Source organism: Triticum urartu, chromosome 3 (genome assembly GCF_003073215.2).
Source record: "Triticum urartu cultivar G1812 chromosome 3, Tu2.1, whole genome shotgun sequence".
Classification (NCBI taxonomy): domain Eukaryota; kingdom Viridiplantae; phylum Streptophyta; class Magnoliopsida; order Poales; family Poaceae; genus Triticum; species Triticum urartu.
Genome location: NC_053024.1, coordinates 324,493,477 through 324,513,641, shown reverse-complemented (window position 1 = coordinate 324,513,641; position 20,165 = coordinate 324,493,477). Strand labels below are relative to the sequence as shown.

Genomic DNA, 20,165 nt, shown 5'->3' with positions numbered 1-20,165 from the left:
TCAGACAGGTTTGAGTGGATGGGATGTTTCGTATGGAATATAGTGCAAATGAATCCTATGGAAAAATCCTTATGGTTTACAATTCTTCGAACCAAACAACCAAGATAGGAAAAATTCCTAAGGATTAGAATCCTCCGAAATTCTCTTGAGAATCCTTTGAATCAAAGAAGCCCTTAATGTATTTTATGATTCATGGAATTGAGCGTTGTAAAGCATAAAGTAGAAAACAAGTAATGGCAATTCAACTACTCCCTCCGTTCACTTTTTAAGTCATTTCAGACAGCTCAAAATGGGTTGTTTTGTACATTGTCTGAAATGTCTTCAAGGTCTTATAAAAGTGAACAGAGGGAGTAGAAAAAAAGTTTGGGCAGTTATGCTATGAAAGATTCTAGAACAAAAGAGAAGCACTTGTGTTTTGAGGTTTGTGCATTATGCTTAAGTTCAACCATGGAGTCTGCTAGATTGTACATGTGGCAAAATGCGGTGGGGGCTATAAGATGGTGCGAGGGGCCAAGTGGAGGGAGACTATGAAGGAGTGCACAAGTGCGAGATCGATATTTAAAGAGAGGGGGTGAGAACGTGCGCTGTTGCGCACAGTGGAGGAGCCATGAAAAATCAATGAGCTATGGGGCTGAGCATTGCTAATCCTTTACGAGAGGGCCAATTCATCAACTTAAACCAATTTACCAGCAATTGTCTAATGATCACATTTATATTCCCCTCGATATATAATGATGTTAGGGGGCAGGGCCCTTGCTGCCTCTGTCTTCGCCATTGTGCGCGCATCTGAGAGATGAAGCGGAAGGCATGGATGATGAGAGGGTGACGTTGGATATATAATTAATGTGGGTGTATTAGCTATGTAATCCTATATAGAGAGGTATAGATTGATCAATGTGGACGTGGGAAAGAGGGTGAGACCACACTAGATATGTAGATTGATCAGTTTGTGTGGAAAACGGTGAAAGACGTAGCTATATACACACATAGAGGAACATCGATCGTTGCACATGCACGTCAGAGATAAAGAATGCCCGGTATGATAGAGAGGGGGAAGTGTGTGTGTGCGCATGCATGGCAGACCGACCTAAAGAAAAAGATTGCATGTGTGCGATGAATAATACCGACTGGTAGTGTGTGTGCATGCATAATCGAAAGAAAGTTAGTGGTACACTTATAAAGAGAAGACGACTATGTGGGTGAAAAATACTAGGTGAGGTCATAATCAATGTAAAGTTGAATTTAAATATTTAAATTAATAAAGAGGCTAACCAACTCGCTTCCAGGAGGCTTCCCTGATTGGACCTTCGTCAGCTGTCGGATCTGGCTTTCTAGCGTGTCTGGGCCATTAGATCTTCACCTCGTGGTGAAACCCGTTTTTCACCTCGCAGTCGTTTTACTTTTCCAATGACAAATGGGCTCACGCAAGGCGCTCATTGGCTGGGTCGGTTGTTTTCGCGTGCCGGAGGTTCCTTGCCCAATCAGCTCGGCGTGCCCGCACCAAATCACCCGCGAGTCTCGCCCCACTCCACCCCAGCCGCCAAACGAACCCTAACCCCTTTCTCTTTCCCCTCGATCACCACGAGCTCCCTCTCCACCTCCCAGTGCATACTTTCCTCGCCCGCAGCCATCGGCTTTGTCTCTCCACCCGCCTCCTCCTCTCCTCTACACGGTGGTCGATCTCATCGCTGGCCTTCTCCTCTGCTTGCCTCCTCCTGTCCTCTTCCATGTCGCCGTCGATCCAGATCGGACGTACATCGTCGTGGGAGAGCAGCGGCGGCTGGGTCTTCATGGTGCGGGTGAGGATGTAGGGGAGGGGTAGGATGCGGACGACAAGGAGAAGGAGGAGGCCGGCGAGGAAGGGAAGCAGCAGCGGGGAAGGAGCAGGAGAGCGATCCTAGCAGGGGGAAGGGGCAGGGTGAGGCCTCGCCGGCAGGTTGACTTGTCGCGCCACCACGTCGTCGCCTCCTCTGCGCCATGAGAGGCGCCACCTCTGCCTCCACCCCCACTGGGAAAGGAGCTCGAGGTGAACAGGAGGTGTGGAAAGGCGAGAGGAAGCAGGAGCTCGTCCCTCCTCCCATGGCTGCCTCGTGGATCTGGAGTACAAGGAGGACGACACGTGCCTGTTGCAGGCGGCTTGAGCGACGCGAACCAGGTGCTCCACTCTTTCTCTCCCTCTCTTACTTTCTTCCTCGCTCAAATTTTACTTTGCTAATATATGGATTTTTAAACTTGACGTGTTGTTTAACTTTGCTGATATAATGGTATCTGGCATAGAAGAGAGGAAGAATAATTTTAGCAAAACTGTTTTAGCTAAGAGTAGAAGAAGACCAAGGTTTACCTACAGATCTTGAATGCACGATTGATGATTTTGTTTGATAGGTTCAAATCTAAATAATAAACATTTTAAATTGTGTAGTTGGTAAACATGGAAAGCCAAGAAAATTATATAGCTTACTTACATTGTTGTTTGATCAATTGCTTTGCGTCAGGCTCACTGATGGAGCATGCCTAATCTTGGACTGCATTTATTGCCTGGTGTTGGTATGTTTCTTTTATTCTATTTAGGAGGGTTCTAAGCTATTAAGGGAAACATACAATTTATCAGTTTGAGACCTGCTTCACTATGTGTGCTGCTGCAGGGTGCTTTGGATGGTGGTCTTGATATTCCGCACAGTGACAAGAGATTTGGTGGCTTCAAGAAGGATGAGAAGCAGCTGGACACTAAGATTCACCTCAAATTCATTTATGAAGATCATGTTGTTGACTGCATGAAGGTGAGTTGGATCCATTGTCCTTGTGGTATTATTATAATGTCGTTTCTTCATTCCTCTGGGCTATCGTTGTTTTACACACGAGTTCTTTATGAAAGATATCTGAGCCTGATTCATCCATATAAAGTATCCTAAAACAGTGTACTTTGTTTTATTTCCGAAGCAGGTTACTGAATCTTGCTCTAACTTCTGCCCTACCTTTATTTCCGTTAATAGCTGATGAGGAGCCTGAGAAATGCCAATTTCACTTTAGTGGGTACATCAAGAAGGGGATTGCGGCTGATGACATGGAAGCACTGTACAAGAAGGTTCATGCTGCCATTTGTGCTGATCCTACCATGGCAAAATCAACCAAGGAACCTCCGAAGAAGCACAAGAGGTAAATATATCTTGCTGTTTATTAAAGCCAGACAGCTTAATTCAGCACTTTCATGGGATTGCAAGTTAACGGGACTGTTCGCTGCAGGTATAATCTCAAGAAGCGTTGAGGTAGGTGACACAACTTGCCATGTATGTGATGTTGCAACTCAAAATTAAGATGTTGTCAATCCAATAAGAGAAGCCAAGGAGCTATTGGCGATTGTGTGGTGCGCGACCTTATACTGGATCATGAAGTTTACCAGTATGTAGTAATGGGTATCAATGTTTTCTCATACTCATGTAGTCCATTCATTCCTAAACTATATGTTCTTCTTTTGTTAAAACCTTGAAGTATTAAGATGTTAGGGTAAATAAATTCCTTTAGAATCAATAATAGAAAAGTTTTGCTATGCAATAAGATACAGTTGCATGGAAAAAATAATATTGTCTTATATAGTTATATATCAAAACTATGGATTTGCTATGCACTTCATGTGATATTTATTGTTCACTGTTTTTTCTTCGGACTTTGTTGGAACCTGCAGCATCGTTGTGTCGGACGTGACGGACGCTGCCAGGTCCGCGCTGACATCGTGCTCAGGGAGCCTAGCCTCTTTGTCGTGTTCTCCATCTTGCAGTGCATGATGAACTACATTGTAGAGTTCAGTTGTGTTTCCCCTATTTTCTTCTACTATAAGAGTTCTAACGATTTGTACTGTTTGGCTGCAAATTTATGCCGTTTGCATCACCATATGGATAGTCGTAACAAATGAAGAGATTTCAGAGAGTTTCACAATCTGACTTGAGTCACAAGCTATAGGTTAACTTTAATTGAATGGTAGTATGGGAGTAATAATTTCCGAAATCTAGAAATGATCTTGTTGATCATATCAATCTTCCTGGTAATCTGATCCACCTATGTTGCATTAGTGGTGTTGGGTTAAAAATCAACAGTGATATTTAAAAAAGGTAAAGGTTTTTGTTGTAGTTACTGGGATCCTCCAAGTGAATCATAATAATGATGAGAAAACATACCCAAAAAACATAAGATGGATTAAAAGGAAACCCACTTTCCAGGGTTGTGGTTTGAAGAGAGAATGGTTGCAGGCTTTGTCTCAAAGAGATTATCTGACAAGAATGATTAGTCATCAACAGTTGAGACGCAGCGAACCTTCTTACTTGCTCCACCTCCGGACTATGTTATTCTCTTCTTTTTTCTCCTTCGTTGTTGTGTCGCTCGACTGCATCTTTATTAGTTCAAACTCATGCTTGTTTCAGCTAGGATGAATTAAGGAATGGTTGCCATTTCATGGTACAGCTGAGCTGACGTTGAGTATATGTGTGTCTGTAGCGGTTCATTTCCTCCCTTTTCTTTCTGCAACATTTATCACTTGCTTATAGAAAGATTCGTCACATAGGCCTTTAGCTTGATTTTTCCGCATACCATGAGAACCAGCATGACGTTGGATATATGTTTCTGCAGGTTTCAAAATGTATCCAAGATTGCAGGAAGTTAATTACACCATCAGTGGAAGATGGACATAGCCCCTCAGGTAATTTCACTTTGTCCTGGATTAATAACAGATTACTGCATCTATTTGTTTAAATGGGGCAGGTTATTTACGGAAGTATTTTCTATGCAGAATTGGTTAGCATTAACTATATACCATTTACTATTGGCTGGGTAATTTACATGTTGGCAAGGACTTATTGCTGCTTGGCCAATTTCCCAACCCAAATCCAGAACCGCTTCATCTTTAGATCCTTACGTGCTTTGATGAAATGCCTGAGTTACTAAGCTCTGCACTTTGTTTTTCTTTGTTTTGCTCACGGATTAACCGATGGCTGCAGGACCCATGGAAGCATGAGGAACTGGTCCGCAACGTCTTCCAGTGTACGCGTACACACAATTCGCTTTCCTTTTCTTTTCAAACTTTTTATAGATGATGTGGTTGAGTTACTAAGCCTCTTCTTGCTGTGTCGTCTGCGAGGCCGAAGGGTGTGAGCAATTTAACTGAGGCTGATGCAATCTTTGGACCAGTAGTGACGCCAGTGCCTGTATATCCCATGACTGGTTCTTTCAGCTCAATATCCATACACTACTTGTTTGTATTCTGTATTCCAGTGCAAATTATGATTGTTGCTAAACACTTCTGCATGTAAGTGCACTACTCTCTGTACTAAAAAAATGTCACTTCACTACCACAATGCTAGCATGCATTCTTTTTTACAATTGTTCATCTTCTTTCTCCTCTGTTCGTCACTAAGATTCATCTATGACCCCTCTTTGAGGAGATCAACTAATCTTGTTGCAGTTTTTGTTGAAACATTGATTAGGTGCTCCAAGAATGTATGTGAGCTTGACATTGTATTTAACTTCATCAAGGTACAATGATACATTATCCACTGATTGTTGTAGTGAAATGTCGCTGTAGCTATTAATTTGCAGAATCTTGCATGACAAACTATAGGCATGTGATCTCTATGGTGTTCCAGTAAATAAAGAAAACTGGAATATGTGCCTTCAATTTTTTTTATTTATATACAAAAACCATGCATTGGTACATATGAACCATATGAATAGGACTGAAGATCTATTTTTTTGTCATGTTTGTGAGTTTTCTGTTATTTCCTCTCAGTGTGAATAGGACTGAAGAAGATGGACATAGCCCTTTAGGTAATTTCACTTTTTTTGAACAGCAAACCATAGAACAATAGTTCTATGGTATATTTTCATTAAAAACAGTATGTTACAAAGGGAAAGGAGAAAATAGAAACAAAAGAAAAAAGATCTAAGCTAATGGGGCAGTGCCCTTATCCAATTTATGTTTTGGGCAACATGAGAATCATTTAAAAATTGATCTGGCAGCCTGCTTGAACAAGGTGGAATGCTCGTCTTTGATCTTGTGTTGAAGTAGTTGAAGATCCTTTTTTAATTCAAGCCTCTAATTTGAGACTGTCGGCTGGATGTTTCTGAAGACCTTGCCATCTCACTTTGTCCTGGATTAATAAAAGATTGCAAATTTATTTGTCTAAATAGGACAGGTTATTTACGAAGGTATACCATTTCTATTGACTGGATAATTTACATGTTGGCAAGGACTTATTGGTGCAGCCTGGTCATAATTGCTTGGCCAATTTCCCGACCCAAATCCAGAACCGCTTCATCTTTAGATCTTTACATGATTGATGAAATGCCTTAGAGACTAAGATCTGCACTTTGTTTTTCTCCGTTCTCCTACTCACGGATTAACCGATGGCTGTAAGACCTAGAGAAGCATTAGGAACTGGTCTGTAGTGTCTTCCAGTGTATGCGTACACACAATTCACTTTCCTTTTCTTTTTGCCCTTTGTATAGATGATGTGGTTGAGTTACGAAGCCTCTTATTGCAGTGTTGTCTGCAAGGCCGAAGGGAAGTTATTAATGCATTTGAGCTGCTCTATCTGATTGCTCATCTCCTGAACCTGTTTTAGTTGATATAAAAGTGTTCTCTATTTCAGAAAGCCAGAACACGAGATTGTGCCCCCTCTTGCTCCAGGTGCATGTTCCTGCCCTCCTTTCCCCTCTGATTTGACTTGCTTTACCTTGTGTGAAGTTTTATACTTTCAACTTTACAAAGCTATATCAAGTTTGCTTTCAACTGTACTTGGCTACACCTGTAACATGATGCATTTCTCTTTCAGTTTATTGAATACATTTTGAAGAAGTGAATGATGTATCTGGTACTGTCCTTTGACTCATTTAACAGTCCGTCAATTTGCTCACAAACCTCCTCATGTACAGCATACAATGAGTATTCTGTCACATATCACACAACATCTTGATCTTTCAGCTAATAATATGCTGTAATTTTTTAGGCTATCACTGTTTGCAGCTTTTGGGTTCCTTCTATGTGTTGGGAGATAATTCTCTTAATAAACTTTAGCTTTCTGCAATGCTAGGCCGGACAAATTCAGTACTGAAAATCTAGCCTGTTCTTTCCACTCTGTAACAACTTCTATGCTTGCGCCACCATGATATCACTACAACATTTCCCTGGAAAATTTTATTAGTTGCATGTAAACTGAATTGATTTACCAGTAAAAACCTGGACAACTCATTTCAGTCGCTAACAACAATTGTGGCATTACCAGGATATGTCATGTATGTGCTCTGAATCGTAGTAGGATGCAAAAAGTACAATAAGAGATAGAATGTATGCACTATGGGCTAGCAGTAACATTTTATTGACTTGTGCAGTATTTGATACTATCTATTTCTGTAGGCTATTCCTCATGTTGCAACCTTTTCCCATAGAATTGAAAGGAAGATGGAAGAAATTGCAGGAGGTATACTTTGTGTTCCATTAGTCTTACTGTCAGATTTCCATGTTCAGTTATTCACACTATATTATTGCTCGATATCTATAGCTTGCTATTATTTGAGCAGGAATGGTGTTTCCAGCATGACATTCAAAACCAGTCAAGACTATAAAGGGGCTGTGAAGGACGAAATGCTATGGATCCAGAGTGGGAGGGGAGAGTTACCAACAATGTATCAAGGATAAACCGTGACATGGATTCCTAACTTCCAACTTACATAGCAAAATTATATAGGGAGAATGCCTACATTTTGAAAACTCTATTACATAGTTTGAAGCTATGTTTCTTTCAATTTTCATTATTAAAAGGATCCTTCTTATTGCTAATTTGTCAAGCATCTATTGTCGAATAACTCTTTGCTTCAAATGAGACCTGTGGCGCAAGGGGTAATACATCTTATTGTACACAGCAAGCGTCTTCTTTTTTTATTAAGAGGGGTTAAATTTGTTACCATATGTGCTTGCTCACAACTAAACCAACTAAACCATGAATTTTCTTTTCGATATGTTTTTTTCAAACTCAGATATCTAATCATTATAACCATATTTTCAACTAAAACAATGCTTCCTTAGCTGGTTTGTACATGTTACACAATTTTTTTTTCAAACTCGGATTTCGCACTGTGATAACCACATTTTTAATATAACATCATTTAACACATGAGCTTTGTACTACCAATATTGAATAGGTTCTTGCAAAATGAAACTATTTTCATCGACAACATGGCTTTAGCGGGTCTTTGCGCCATTTGGCGCAACGGGTCAACTAGTTTGAATAAGAGATCATGACGTTGGAAACCCGAACATAACTGAGATATGTGCGGTATGATTTGGAAACGAGCATGTTGTACTGTATACACATTGAACAAGGTCAGACTGATTTGAATTTGAGATACCGATGGCAGACATCGTTTGGACACATTGCATCCGTGCATGGACACACTATTCTAATTGGAGATGATGGGTGGCTTTCGCATTACATATCTATATCTATACCCCTATATATTATATTTTATATTTTTTATATAGTGTGCGGATAACTATAACTTTGAAAGATGGTTGTTGGATGAAGATAATCCGATGGTGCAGAGATGGCAAATTCGAGCACTACTGGCCATTTGATATCATCTAGATTCCACTAGATTTTGCCACATGTATAATCTAGAAGACTCCATGGTTGAACTTAAACATAATGCACAAATCTCAAAACACAAGCACTTTTTCTTTGTTCTAGAATCTTCCGTATCAGAATTGCCCAAATGTGATTCTACATGATTTGCATTATTTGTTTTTACTTTATGCTTTACAACGCATAATCCATGAATCTTAAAATAGATTAGTTTTCTTATAAAAAACTAGATGATTTTGAATGAAATGAACTATAAGAATTAAACGAACATCTACATCATGCATATATGAATTCTTTTATGTATGATTGGTTTGGCCTAGATTGGTTTTTCTTGCCATGGGAGAAGTGTTTAGCTTTGGGTTCGATCTTGTGGTGTCCTTTTCCAGTGACAGAAGAGGCAGCAAGGCACGTATTGCATCGTTGCCATAGAGGATAACAAGATGGGGTTTATTTCATATTGCATGAATTTATCTCTCTACATCATGTCATCTTGCTTAAAGCGTTACTCTGTTTTTAACTTAATACTCTAGATGCATGCTGGATAGCGGTCGATGAATGGAGTAATAGTAGTAGATGCAGAATCGTTTCGGTCTACTTGTTATGGACGTGATGCCTATATACATGATCGTGCCTAGACATTCTCATAACTATGCTCAATTCTGTCAATTGCTCAACAGTAATTTGTTCACCCACCATAGAATATTTATGCTCTTGAGAGAAGCCACTAGTGAAACCTATGGCCCCCGGGTCTATTCTCATCATATCAATCTCCATCACTTTAATCTTGCTTTGCTTTTTTAGCAAAGCCTCCACTTGACCTTGAACGGCTGCGACGGCGGTCTCGTAGAGGTCTTCAGCCACAGCCCCCCCCCCCCCCCCCCCCCCCCCACGAGGTGCATGCTCCAACTTGGCAGGGTTATGTTGTTCATTTCGTGTGTATGGTGTCTTGCATTGCTATGTCATTTGCTTAGTTTATACATGCTTTGTGTGAATGCCACCTATTTAGTGTCTAATTACTATATATGTGAATTATGCAATGCCATCTTGTTGCAAGACATTATATATGTGAATTATGCAACGCCATGCTGTTTAGCCAATCGTCATATATGTGAATTATATCATGCCGTCCTTTTTTTGTATTTCTCATTGCATTTGTCGACAATTTTTGTATATTCAACTGCTCTTCCTATGCATCAGCCATTTGAATTGGTGATGAAGAAATCTGGAGTGAAAACAATGTCTTCAGAGAAGATATCTTGCTGGTTACAGATAGCTCTTAAAAGCAGTATTCAAAGGTAGATGACCAGTCCTATCATCCCCCTAAGGTGTATGCTCAAACTTGGCAGGGTTATATTACTCATATCATGCATATGTTGTATTGCAATGCTTAGTTTTTACATCATATACGCAATATTGAATGCCATCTCCTTAGTTGACACATCATATATGCGATTGCTCTCTGCTCACTTGATTAGTATATAAATCATATATTTGAATTATATCATGCCATGATGTTTACATAGACAGCATGTATCTGAATCATGGCAGGCCAACCCATTTTCTTAAGACATAATATAGTAATATCATCTCATCCTATTTACATAGTCATCATATTTTGAATTATATCATTATATCCGTGAATTATATCATGCCATCATGTTTCCATCGACGGTATGTTTGTGATTTGTGGCATGCCAACCACTTTAATAGACACATCGTATAGTTACATCATGTCATCCTGTTTACATAGTCATCATATTTTGAAGTATGTCATTCTATCATGTTTAGTTAGCCATCATACATGTGAAATTGTGTCATGCTATCTTGTTTAATTAGCCAACATATATGAGAAATTATGTCCTGCTATTCTGTTTGGTTAGACAACATAAATGTGAATTCTTTCATGCCCCGTTTTCTTCCCTACTATCAGTGCACCTGTCTATCTTACAATGTATGTACATTCAATTATATTTCTTGTTTATCAGCCATTTCAATTGGAGGGGGTGATGACAGTATCTTTGGGAGTAAAAACACGGTCTTCAGAAAAAATCATGCTACCTGTCGATGCAGATAGAACCATGGTTTTACTTTCCCAAGAACCAGCCCGGCCCACCACAGATAACCCAGACTCACGCAGATTATACCCCAACCCAGTTGGACAGAGAACCAGCTACACCCCTTCTGACCCCAACCCCAGCAGATAGTAACCCAGTTCCAGTTGACACAACACCGTCTCCCCCATAGAGCACCCAAACACGAGCAATTAGTAAGGCAACTGCAGTTCCCAAAGCACGAGGTCCACCACTCTGAACCCCGAGTCAACGCTTAATGCAAAAGAAGAATTGTTCTCAAGTCAGGTTTATGTAGCTATGGTTCATACTACTTTGCTCTTGCATCACTGTATTTACTCATACCAACTAATTTCAAATTTGAAGGATGCAATTGAAACTTCAATGGAGCAACAGGTATGTTTTAAACTTGTTTCTTTAACGTGTTTGCTGTTGTAACTTGCTCTATACTGATTTCAGTTTCAATTGAATAAACAGTTATGTTCTCATTCCATGCACATTACAAGTGTTGTTATTGCTGTGTAGCTTCCCACACTTATACTATGTCTATGCTGCTTTGTCTTAAATAGATATGATTCGAATTGTCTCTATCTTGATTTGGCAACATAAACTAGAATGATATAGACCATACACTGACCATACTACATAGATATATGTTTGTTTCATGCTATTATCCTGTCCACCTTACTACTGAACTAGTTTACCAAAATGAGTTTCATATACAACATGGTAAACATGTGATGTCTTTGTTTGTTTCTCTTTTAGAATGCGGATAAAATATTGGAGAAGAGTAACCTATTATGCCATGGTAAAATAAGTAATGCAGATAAGGTTCAAGATAGTGAGACATCCCCGTTGGTCTCCAAGAAAGCTGATAAAAACTATATTGAAGACACTGAGACAACCCCAAAGTCCTGTCTTGATGTAGTGCTCGAGTTACTGGCTACTACTGCTGGCACTAGCTCTTCAAACTTGCTGCTTGAATCAGTTCGGCTTCTTGAGTCTCAACTTCAAGTTGAAAGACATCGATCAGATATTATGCGACAGGAAGCCTAAGGATTGAGGAAGTCCCTGCAGAATTTAGATGCATACTTTCTAGTGCAACATCAAGTGCTGGAGGATTTAAGTGCCAAACAAGAGAAAGCTAATAAGCTTGCTAAGCATCTTGCCAGCATTATGGGTACCCAGGATATTGTTTCTTGAGCTCTTCTGAAGTGGTTCAATTCTGTACTTGTTTTGCTGCGGTGTTTATTTGCACTGGTTGCCAACTTTGACAATAAGTGTATATGATATGCGGCTTTGTTCCCGATATTTGCACTAGTGGTGAACTTTGATGCCCAGTGGATGTAATATGTGTAATAGTCATGATAGCCTAGCATAAGTTGCTTGCTTATTTATTTCCTTGATGTCTTGTTAATTTGTTTGCTTGTAGTCAGTGCAGTTCTTTTTTCGCGGTTTGCTCATGGCTGCAATAACCTATTTTTTAAAACTAGGCCACAATAACCATGGGCTACATATTTACTGTAGTTACCATGGGCCTCCTACGGGCCGTAGAAACAATGGGCCTTCTAAGGGTCGTAGAAACAATGGGCCTTCTACGGGCCGTAGCATCAATGGGCCTTCTACGGGCAGTATGATCGATCGGCCAAACATGGGCCAATAACAGACCGCATTATGGGCCATAAACGGGCTAGATTTGGAATCGTTCGTTCATGGGCCGACCATAATGGGTCGTCGTTAATTGGCCATATTTGATGACGCTACAAAAATGGCCCAAAGGATTAATGGGCCGCAAACAGGCCAACTGTAACCATGGGCTGAATTTGGCCCACAAGGAGAAAAGGCTAGTAACGGGTCATAAGTAACCGAATGCTGGAAATAGGCCCAAGAATAAATGGGCCCTCAGAAGGCCGAAAGATAACACGGGTTGGAAATGGCCCAATGGAATAATGGGCCGCTAATGGGTATAAAGCAGTACACTATTCATTGCGGGCCAGATTCACCACGGGCCGTTAATGGGCCAAGAGTTACAAATGGCCTCGTATGGGCCGAAAGACATCGTGGGCCTTACATGGGCCGGAAGTTACAATGGGGTGGAATCATATTGGACGGCCTAGATGAAGCTACTAGGCTTAATTTTGATAAGCCATAACGGGCCGTGAGTTAGCGGGCCATAAATGGGCTATATACAAACAAGCCGTTAATAGGCTTTCCGTGGGCCAGCCCATTACCTTTTGACCAAGTCAAACGGGCCAGCCTTTTCACCGGAGTGGGCCTTTGTTGGGCTGTGCCACATGTCGACGTATCATAGGCATCTCTTGTCCAATGAATGGATGACATCTGTCCCAACGGCGAGGCAACACGTGTTTCCTCCAACCAATGACAATTTTACACGTGGAAAATCCTCATTGGTCGGGGCTGTAAACGGGTTATCAAATCCAAAACCGAACCCGATAGCTTAACGGCGACCCGTTACGGTGGATGCCACGTGTCGGTCACCCTTGATGAAAGCACTTCTATGATGCGCGATTTATCGTCATGGAAGTGGACACTTCCATGATGATAATTTTGGTAATGTCATGGAACACTTCTCCGACAACACAGGTATGACTATCTTGATTCTATCATAAAATCATCATGGATGTACATGCATCACAGAAAATATGACCTAATGTGACAAACACGTATCATCACGGAAGTGTCTTTTTTTGTAGTGTATGTGTCGTCGTGGGTGTGCTTACTATGTCGTGTGACGCGAGAGATGAAGGTAAATGTCCGCAGGAATAAATGGGGGCCACACGGCCTGGATTCTCCGCGCGTCCGCATGGCGGATAACTCCATTGTCGCGTCGCGCCCGGCGCAACCGCATGCACACGAACGTGCGAGATCATGTGCTGGCCCCAAACACTAGAAGCGCGCGTGGAGGGACGAGGGTAGAGAACCCGGGGGGACGCAAGGGCAGAGCGCACGCAGCGGGATGCGAGCAGAGCGCGCCGCGGCCGCCTGAACCGCAAGCAACCACACACATAGAGCAGTTGAACACGCAGGAAATGGTCGCCTACAAGCCGGCCGACAGTTGCATCGCTGCGTAGAGAGCGGCAGTCTGCTACTACCTCCGTCTAGTCTATAGTCCCCTTTATATTTTGTGCCATACTTTCCCCACAAATTTAACCAACAAGATGTTAATGCATGTTATAAAAATTATATAATTGGAAACTATGTTCAAATACGAATCCAACTATATAATCTTTGGTGACATGCATTCATATTTTATTAGTTAAATCATACTTATAAACCAGGATGAGGTTATAGTAGGTAATTAAATCACAAACATTTTTTAATAAACCGTATGTGTATGTGGCCTTTCGTCCTCCTCTCGCATGTCTTGTCACCCCGCTGCCGCAGACGGCTTAGAACGCAAGCTTGCACAGCGTGTGGGGTGCTACCTCTTGAGCATGCGTTGGTTTTCCCTAGAAGAGGAAAGGGTGATGCACCAAAGCAGTGTAAGTATTTCCCTCAGTTTTTGAGAACCAAGGTATAAATCCAGTAGGAGACCACGCGCGAGTTACCTCGTACCTACACAAACAAATAAGAACCTTGCAACCAACGCGATAAAGGGGTTGTCAATCCCTTCACGACCACTTGCAAGAATGAGACCTGATAGAGATGATAATAATAAAATAAATAGTTTTGGTATTTTTATGATATAAACTGAAAGTAAAGATTGCAAAATAAAGTAGATTGGAAACTTATATGATGGAGAATAGACCCTGGGGCCATAGGTTTCACTAGTGGCTTGTCTCAAGATAGCATAAGTATTACGGTGGGTGAACAAATTACTGTCGAGCAATTGATAGAATTGAGCATAGTTATGATAATATCTAGGTATGATCATGTATATAGGCATCACGTCCGTGACAAGTAGACCGACTCCTGCCTGCATCTACTACTATTACACCACACATCGACCGCTATCCAGCATGCATCTAGAGTATTAAGTTCATAAGAACGGAGTAACGCTTTAAGCAAGATGACATGATGTAGAGGGATAAACTCATGCAATATGATATAAACCTCATCTTTTTATCCTCGATGGCAACAAAACAATACGTGTCGTTTCCCCTACTGTCACTGGGATCGAGCACCGCAAGATTGAACCCAAAGCTAAGCACTTCTCCCATTGCAAGAAAGATCAATCTAGTAGGCCAAACCAAACTGAAAATTCGAAGAGACTTGCAAAGATAACCAATCATACATAAAATAATTAATAGAAGGTTCAAATATTGTTCATAGATAATCTTGATCATAAACCCACAATTCATCGGATCTCGACAAACACACCGCAAAAGAAGATTACATCGAATAGATCTCCAAGAGAATCGAGGAGAACTTTGTATTGAGATCCAAAGAGAGAGAAGAATCCATGTAGCTAATAACTATGGACCCGAAGTTCTGAGGTAAACTACTCACACATCATCGGAGATGCCATGGAGTTGATGTAGAGGCCCTTCGTGATCAATGCCCCCTCCGGCGGAGCTCCGGAAAATGCCCCAAGATGGGATCTCTTGGGTACAAAAGGTTGCGGCGGTGGAATTAGGTTTTCGTGGTGCTCTTCGATGTTTTCAGGGTACGTAGGTATAAATAGGAGGAAGAAATAGGTTGGTGGAGCCACGAGAGGCCCACGAGGGTGGAGGATGCACCCCCTGCCTCGTGGCCTCCTCGTTGGTTGCTTGACATCCACTCCAAGTCCTCTGGATCACGTTTGTTCCAAAAATCATGCTCCCGAAGGTTTCATTCCGTTTGGACTCCGTTTGATATTCTTTTTCTGCGAAACACTGAAATAGGCAAAAAAATAGCAATTTGGGCTAGGCCTCCGGTTAATAGGTTAGTCCCAAAAATAATATAAAAGTCTATAAATAAACCCGTTAAACCTCCAAAACAAAATATATAATAGCATGGAGCAATAAAAAATTATAGATACGTTGGAGACGTATCAAGCATCCCCAAGCTGTAACATCCCAAAAATCTAAATTTTGGAATGTTATATTAAATAGATAGATTTGATTGTTTGTTTGATTGTTGTGTGATTGATTGACTGAAAGCGAGTGAATTCAGAACTTTTTGAAAGTTAAATGAGAGGGAATAAAAGGACCTTCCCAAACTTTCATTTTTCATTTTATGATCTCCGTGAATTCAAATTCTTTTCACCACAAAACCCATGAGAGAAGATGACATGACTTCTTCCATTTATTTAAATGAAAAGGGGTGTTGAAAATATTTCCAATTCTGAAACTTTATGCAACTCAATGATTTTCACGGGAGAAGATAAAATGACTTCTTCAAATTATATGAAATATGAGTTGGGAGTTTAAAAGAATCAAATTCAAAGACCTTTTGGAAATTATTTTTGAATTTGGAGTTATTTTGGTTTTATTCAAATTATTTTTCTCCAAAAATAAAATATACGGAAAATAAGGTAACATGATTCCCTACAATAGAAAATTGGAGAGAAATAAAATTGAAATCATTTTTGTATTTTGAAATGATTTTTATTGGATTTTAGTAGGGCAGTAGCACTCTTTGAATTATTTGAAATTTTCTCGATTTTATTTGACTTTACAAAAATGTTTAGCTTGTAGGAAATCTTTTTCTGAAAATTTTGATATATAATATGCCTATGTTATATATTTTATTTTATTTGCATTTATTCTATTTCTGCTGTCTAAATTTTTTTTATAAAAAAAACTCCCTTCCGCCGAACTGGGCCGGCCCAGCTCCTCTGCCACGCCCAGCCCAGCTCGCCCGTCACCCCATCCTCGAGCGGACTCCGCTCGGGAGTCCAGCCGACGCACGCCATCACCGCCGTGGCCGACTTCGTTCACCGCCCGCGCCTTGCCCCTTCTGCAAGTCACCGCCTCTCCCCTCCCTCCTATAAATCCGGAGCCCCGGGCCCCGCCTCCTCTCCTCCCTCACGCCTCATCTCGCCGGAGCCCACCGCGCCGCCGCGGATCTTTACCGCCGCTAGCTACCGTTGCCGCTGCCGCAAGCCGCCGCTCCCCGCCGCTCGCTGCCGCACCGCGCGCCGCACGCCGCCACCGCCCGCACCGCCTTGCCCCGCCTCGCCGGAGAGCCGCCGCCACCGATTCCGCCGCCGATCTAGCCACCGTCGCCGTCGAGGTCAAACCGATGCGAACCGGTACTAAAACGAACCTAAGACCGGTTTATTTTCGATTTCTCTGGTTTTCTGTAAAACCCGTTTTTATATATAATCCAGTTAATTTGCGAACGGTCACTGTTTAACTCATCGCAGTGAACGGATTTGTTCGTTAGCGTTCTGTAACGAACGTTCATTATTTAGTATTTTTCTTTTTCTTTCTAATTTTAGCCAGGGACCCGTATGTAATTAGTTTCTTCACAGTTTAGTCCCTAATCTTCAATCTATCACATCTTTTTACCCGTTTATCCAAATCCGACGAAACCAACGCCCACTTCTTCATTATGATCTCCTCTATCCAGTAAAACAACTTGAACATTCTTTTGAAAATTTAAAATATGATTTCAAATATATTTGAATTTGAATCTTATTTTGATCGTAACTTGAGTTTTATAACTCTGATTTAGTTGTTTCTTTTTGCAAATCGAAGACCTTGAACTACACTTTCTGATAACGCCAAATTCACATAATTTTTGGTAATGTTAGAAATTGTTTTATGTTGCAAGAGTTATTTGTTTGGTTTTGATGTTTTCCGAATTGTCTTCTTCGTTCTTTCCGATCTTTTGAGTGATTGCTTATGTGTGGTTACCATTGCTTGCTTACGCTAGATTGACTGTAGTGTGACGAGTAGATCTATCAAGAGTTTTGAGTGCGAATCATCTTCATCAACAGTACATGCAAGTAACACTTTGATCATACCTCTTTACTACCCAGTTTTATTGCATTAGATCAAGCCTCAAACAATTGCATGGTTAGGACCTGAATAAATTGTGGGTTGGGAAGTAGATGAGGTAATACCTATTCACCTGTTTTATTATCAAACCTTGGGAGTTACTTCTACGTTATGCTTATATTGCCATGCTATGCTCGTAGATTGGGTTTGAGAGTGTCCATAACAGATGTGAGTTGTTAATTAATGGTTAACTTAAGGTGGCAACTTTAATACACATCTGGGTGGACTGAGGCACCTGGGGAAACCAATGATTGCCTGTATTTTTGGAAATCCTGGGGGTACCGTGTGATTTTCCTATGGACCGCCACCCATGATCAAAGGGATCATAAGATTATTCATGCTGGAAACTTCCGTGTGCAGCCACATGCCATTATGGGCTCTAGCATAGTTGAGTAAGTTGTGGGAAACCTTTCCATGATGGGCTAGCAGATGTAGGGGATTGTAGGTGTACCGACCTATCTATTGGTTAAGGGGACCTCTTCGGAAAGACTGTTTCTCGGTCATCCGTTTCTGAAACACCATGTAGTGCGAGAAATCCAATGGAGGAGATCGAGTCTTGTGGGGAAAAGTGCGCAAACCTCTGTAGAGTGTACAAACTAATCATGGTTAGCCGTGTCCCCGGTTATGGACATCTTGAGTATCTGGTTCTTGGATTATCATGTTGATCTCATCACTCTAAATTAATTTTGTTGGGTTATTAATTACCTTTTAATTGGGATTGAGATGGGGTTTACCATTCCCAATGTTTTCAACCAACTTTGTAGTTAAATAAAATGTATTCCTTTGTAGTAGGGAAAAATTGGCTTTTCGCAAAAACATTATAACCATAAAGCTTTTCCACCTGCCAAATATGCATGTAGTGATAGTTATTATTCATCATTCTCCTATGGTGTGAATTTGCCAGTACATTCAATGTACTGACCCTTTGTGGCTCCAACGTCTCATGTTGCAGGATTTTCTTATGACGAGTAAGTGATACGTTAGGGTTACGATTCTACACTCAACTTTGCCGTTGGTGTTGATGGGAATCCACAACCTTGTTACTTCCGCTATTTGGATTGAGGTAATAGTATTTACGTTACTTTATACATGTGGCTTACCTCTATTATAAATCCTCGGGTACTGTGTGTGTCAGCATACTGATCCAGGGATGACACTTAAGCATAGAGACTTGACCGTCTGAGGTCGGGTCGCTACAAGATGGTATCAGAGCACATGTTGACTGTACGACGTGAGCCCTAGAAACTAGCAAACCCATAGGAAAGATTTTCTCTATAACTTTGTTTTCAAAAAAGATCTTTTACCTCTCCTCTCTTCTGAGCTTACAAATATTCCCTTTAGTGAGACCATACCCCTTTCCCCTTTTGACCACACAAAGATTCGACTGATGAGACCACTCCAAGAAGTACAAGATATTGGACAACTGAGACGATTCGAAATGAAGAGGATTTTACCATACATTATGATAATGGAAACTACAACTGTTGAAGACTCTGAAGACTAGGAGAATTGGAGGCTCCGAAGAACTCCCAGGTTTTTTATGACCTAGGAAGGTTACACTTATGGAACTTGGCAGACTATGGAAGTTGTCAATACCCGAGATCTAGGTGTATCGGAGAAAGATCGGAGCATGGAGAGTTAAAAAAACTCAAAGATTTTGTCAAGAAAACCCCAAGGCAGGAGATGGCAATTATGGAATGATAGCTCATGGCAATGACAAGAGCAGAAACACGGCTATCCATGATGTTATCGCCCGCTTATGCTATTGTCACCGTGCTGAGTTAAGCAAGCATATGCATGGAAGGATTGGATGGTAGAAGGCTGATGGAGCACCTATCAGCAAAAGATGAAGTTTTAACCTTAGATGGTGTATCACCAGGATCTGGAGTACTACTTGAAGAATTTTTAGATGGATCTTCTGGAAGCCGTATTTGACAAGGAAGCATTTCGTGAAGAACTCAAGATTCAGAAGCTGGAAGTAGCCTAGCTAGTGGAGCAAAACCTTAAGATACCTGAGATTCGCCAGGAACTGAAGGACAGTATGACATGGTTCATGCAAGGATGTTTAAACGCAGAAGTTTGGAACACAACTCCAAAAATATTAAAGGACGTCACGAGAGACTTCGCGTTAACAGAGTTGATCTGGCAAAATAACTTGAGAAGGACAAGCACGAATGGAAGTAGTCATCAGAGACATGAACAGACTTGAAGAGTTTGAAGACTTTGAAGATTTATTAACCTTTAGAAGACCAAACCCCTGTTATATACCTACATTAGATGCGATGTTTGTGAGCCGTCATTTGTTTGATGTTTTTTTGACAGCCACAAATAAAATCCGTCTTTTCAAAACTATTGTTTGTATTGTGTGCATCCCCCTCTATCTCTCTTATCTCACCCCAAACCCATGGACCCAATAGAGGATGAATGGAGATGAGCTTATATTTTCTGGATCGATGAGTAAATTGGAGACGGACCGATGGATTCAGAACATGGAGGATCACATGAAGAATAACCCTATAGTCGGA

At 41.0% G+C, this 20,165-nt stretch overlaps 1 protein-coding gene across 1 annotated transcript; it reads left to right on the top strand.

Moving 5' to 3' along the window:
- The first annotated feature begins 1,981 nt into the window (after positions 1 to 1,981).
- LOC125543925 lies at positions 1,982 to 7,902 on the top strand. Its single transcript, XM_048707425.1, has 12 exons — positions 1,982 to 2,155; positions 2,643 to 2,777; positions 2,991 to 3,153; positions 3,241 to 3,263; positions 3,680 to 3,796; positions 4,618 to 4,687; positions 4,778 to 4,818; positions 4,986 to 5,293; positions 5,450 to 5,520; positions 6,493 to 6,673; positions 7,400 to 7,463; positions 7,564 to 7,902. The coding sequence occupies exons 2-8, from the start codon at positions 2,772 to 2,774 to the stop codon at positions 5,079 to 5,081; spliced, it is 516 nt and encodes a 171-aa protein (XP_048563382.1). The 5' UTR covers positions 1,982 to 2,155; positions 2,643 to 2,771; the 3' UTR covers positions 5,082 to 5,293; positions 5,450 to 5,520; positions 6,493 to 6,673; positions 7,400 to 7,463; positions 7,564 to 7,902.
- The last annotated feature ends 12,263 nt before the right edge of the window (positions 7,903 to 20,165 follow it).

Bases quoted from the DNA above. Each gene is read 5' to 3' on its own strand.
- LOC125543925 (XM_048707425.1), top strand. The intron at 3,264-3,679 runs GTAGGTGACACA...TGGAACCTGCAG, and splicing joins TAATCTCAAGAAGCGTTGAG to CATCGTTGTGTCGGACGTGA. The intron at 4,819-4,985 runs GTAATTTACATG...CGATGGCTGCAG, and splicing joins TACCATTTACTATTGGCTGG to GACCCATGGAAGCATGAGGA.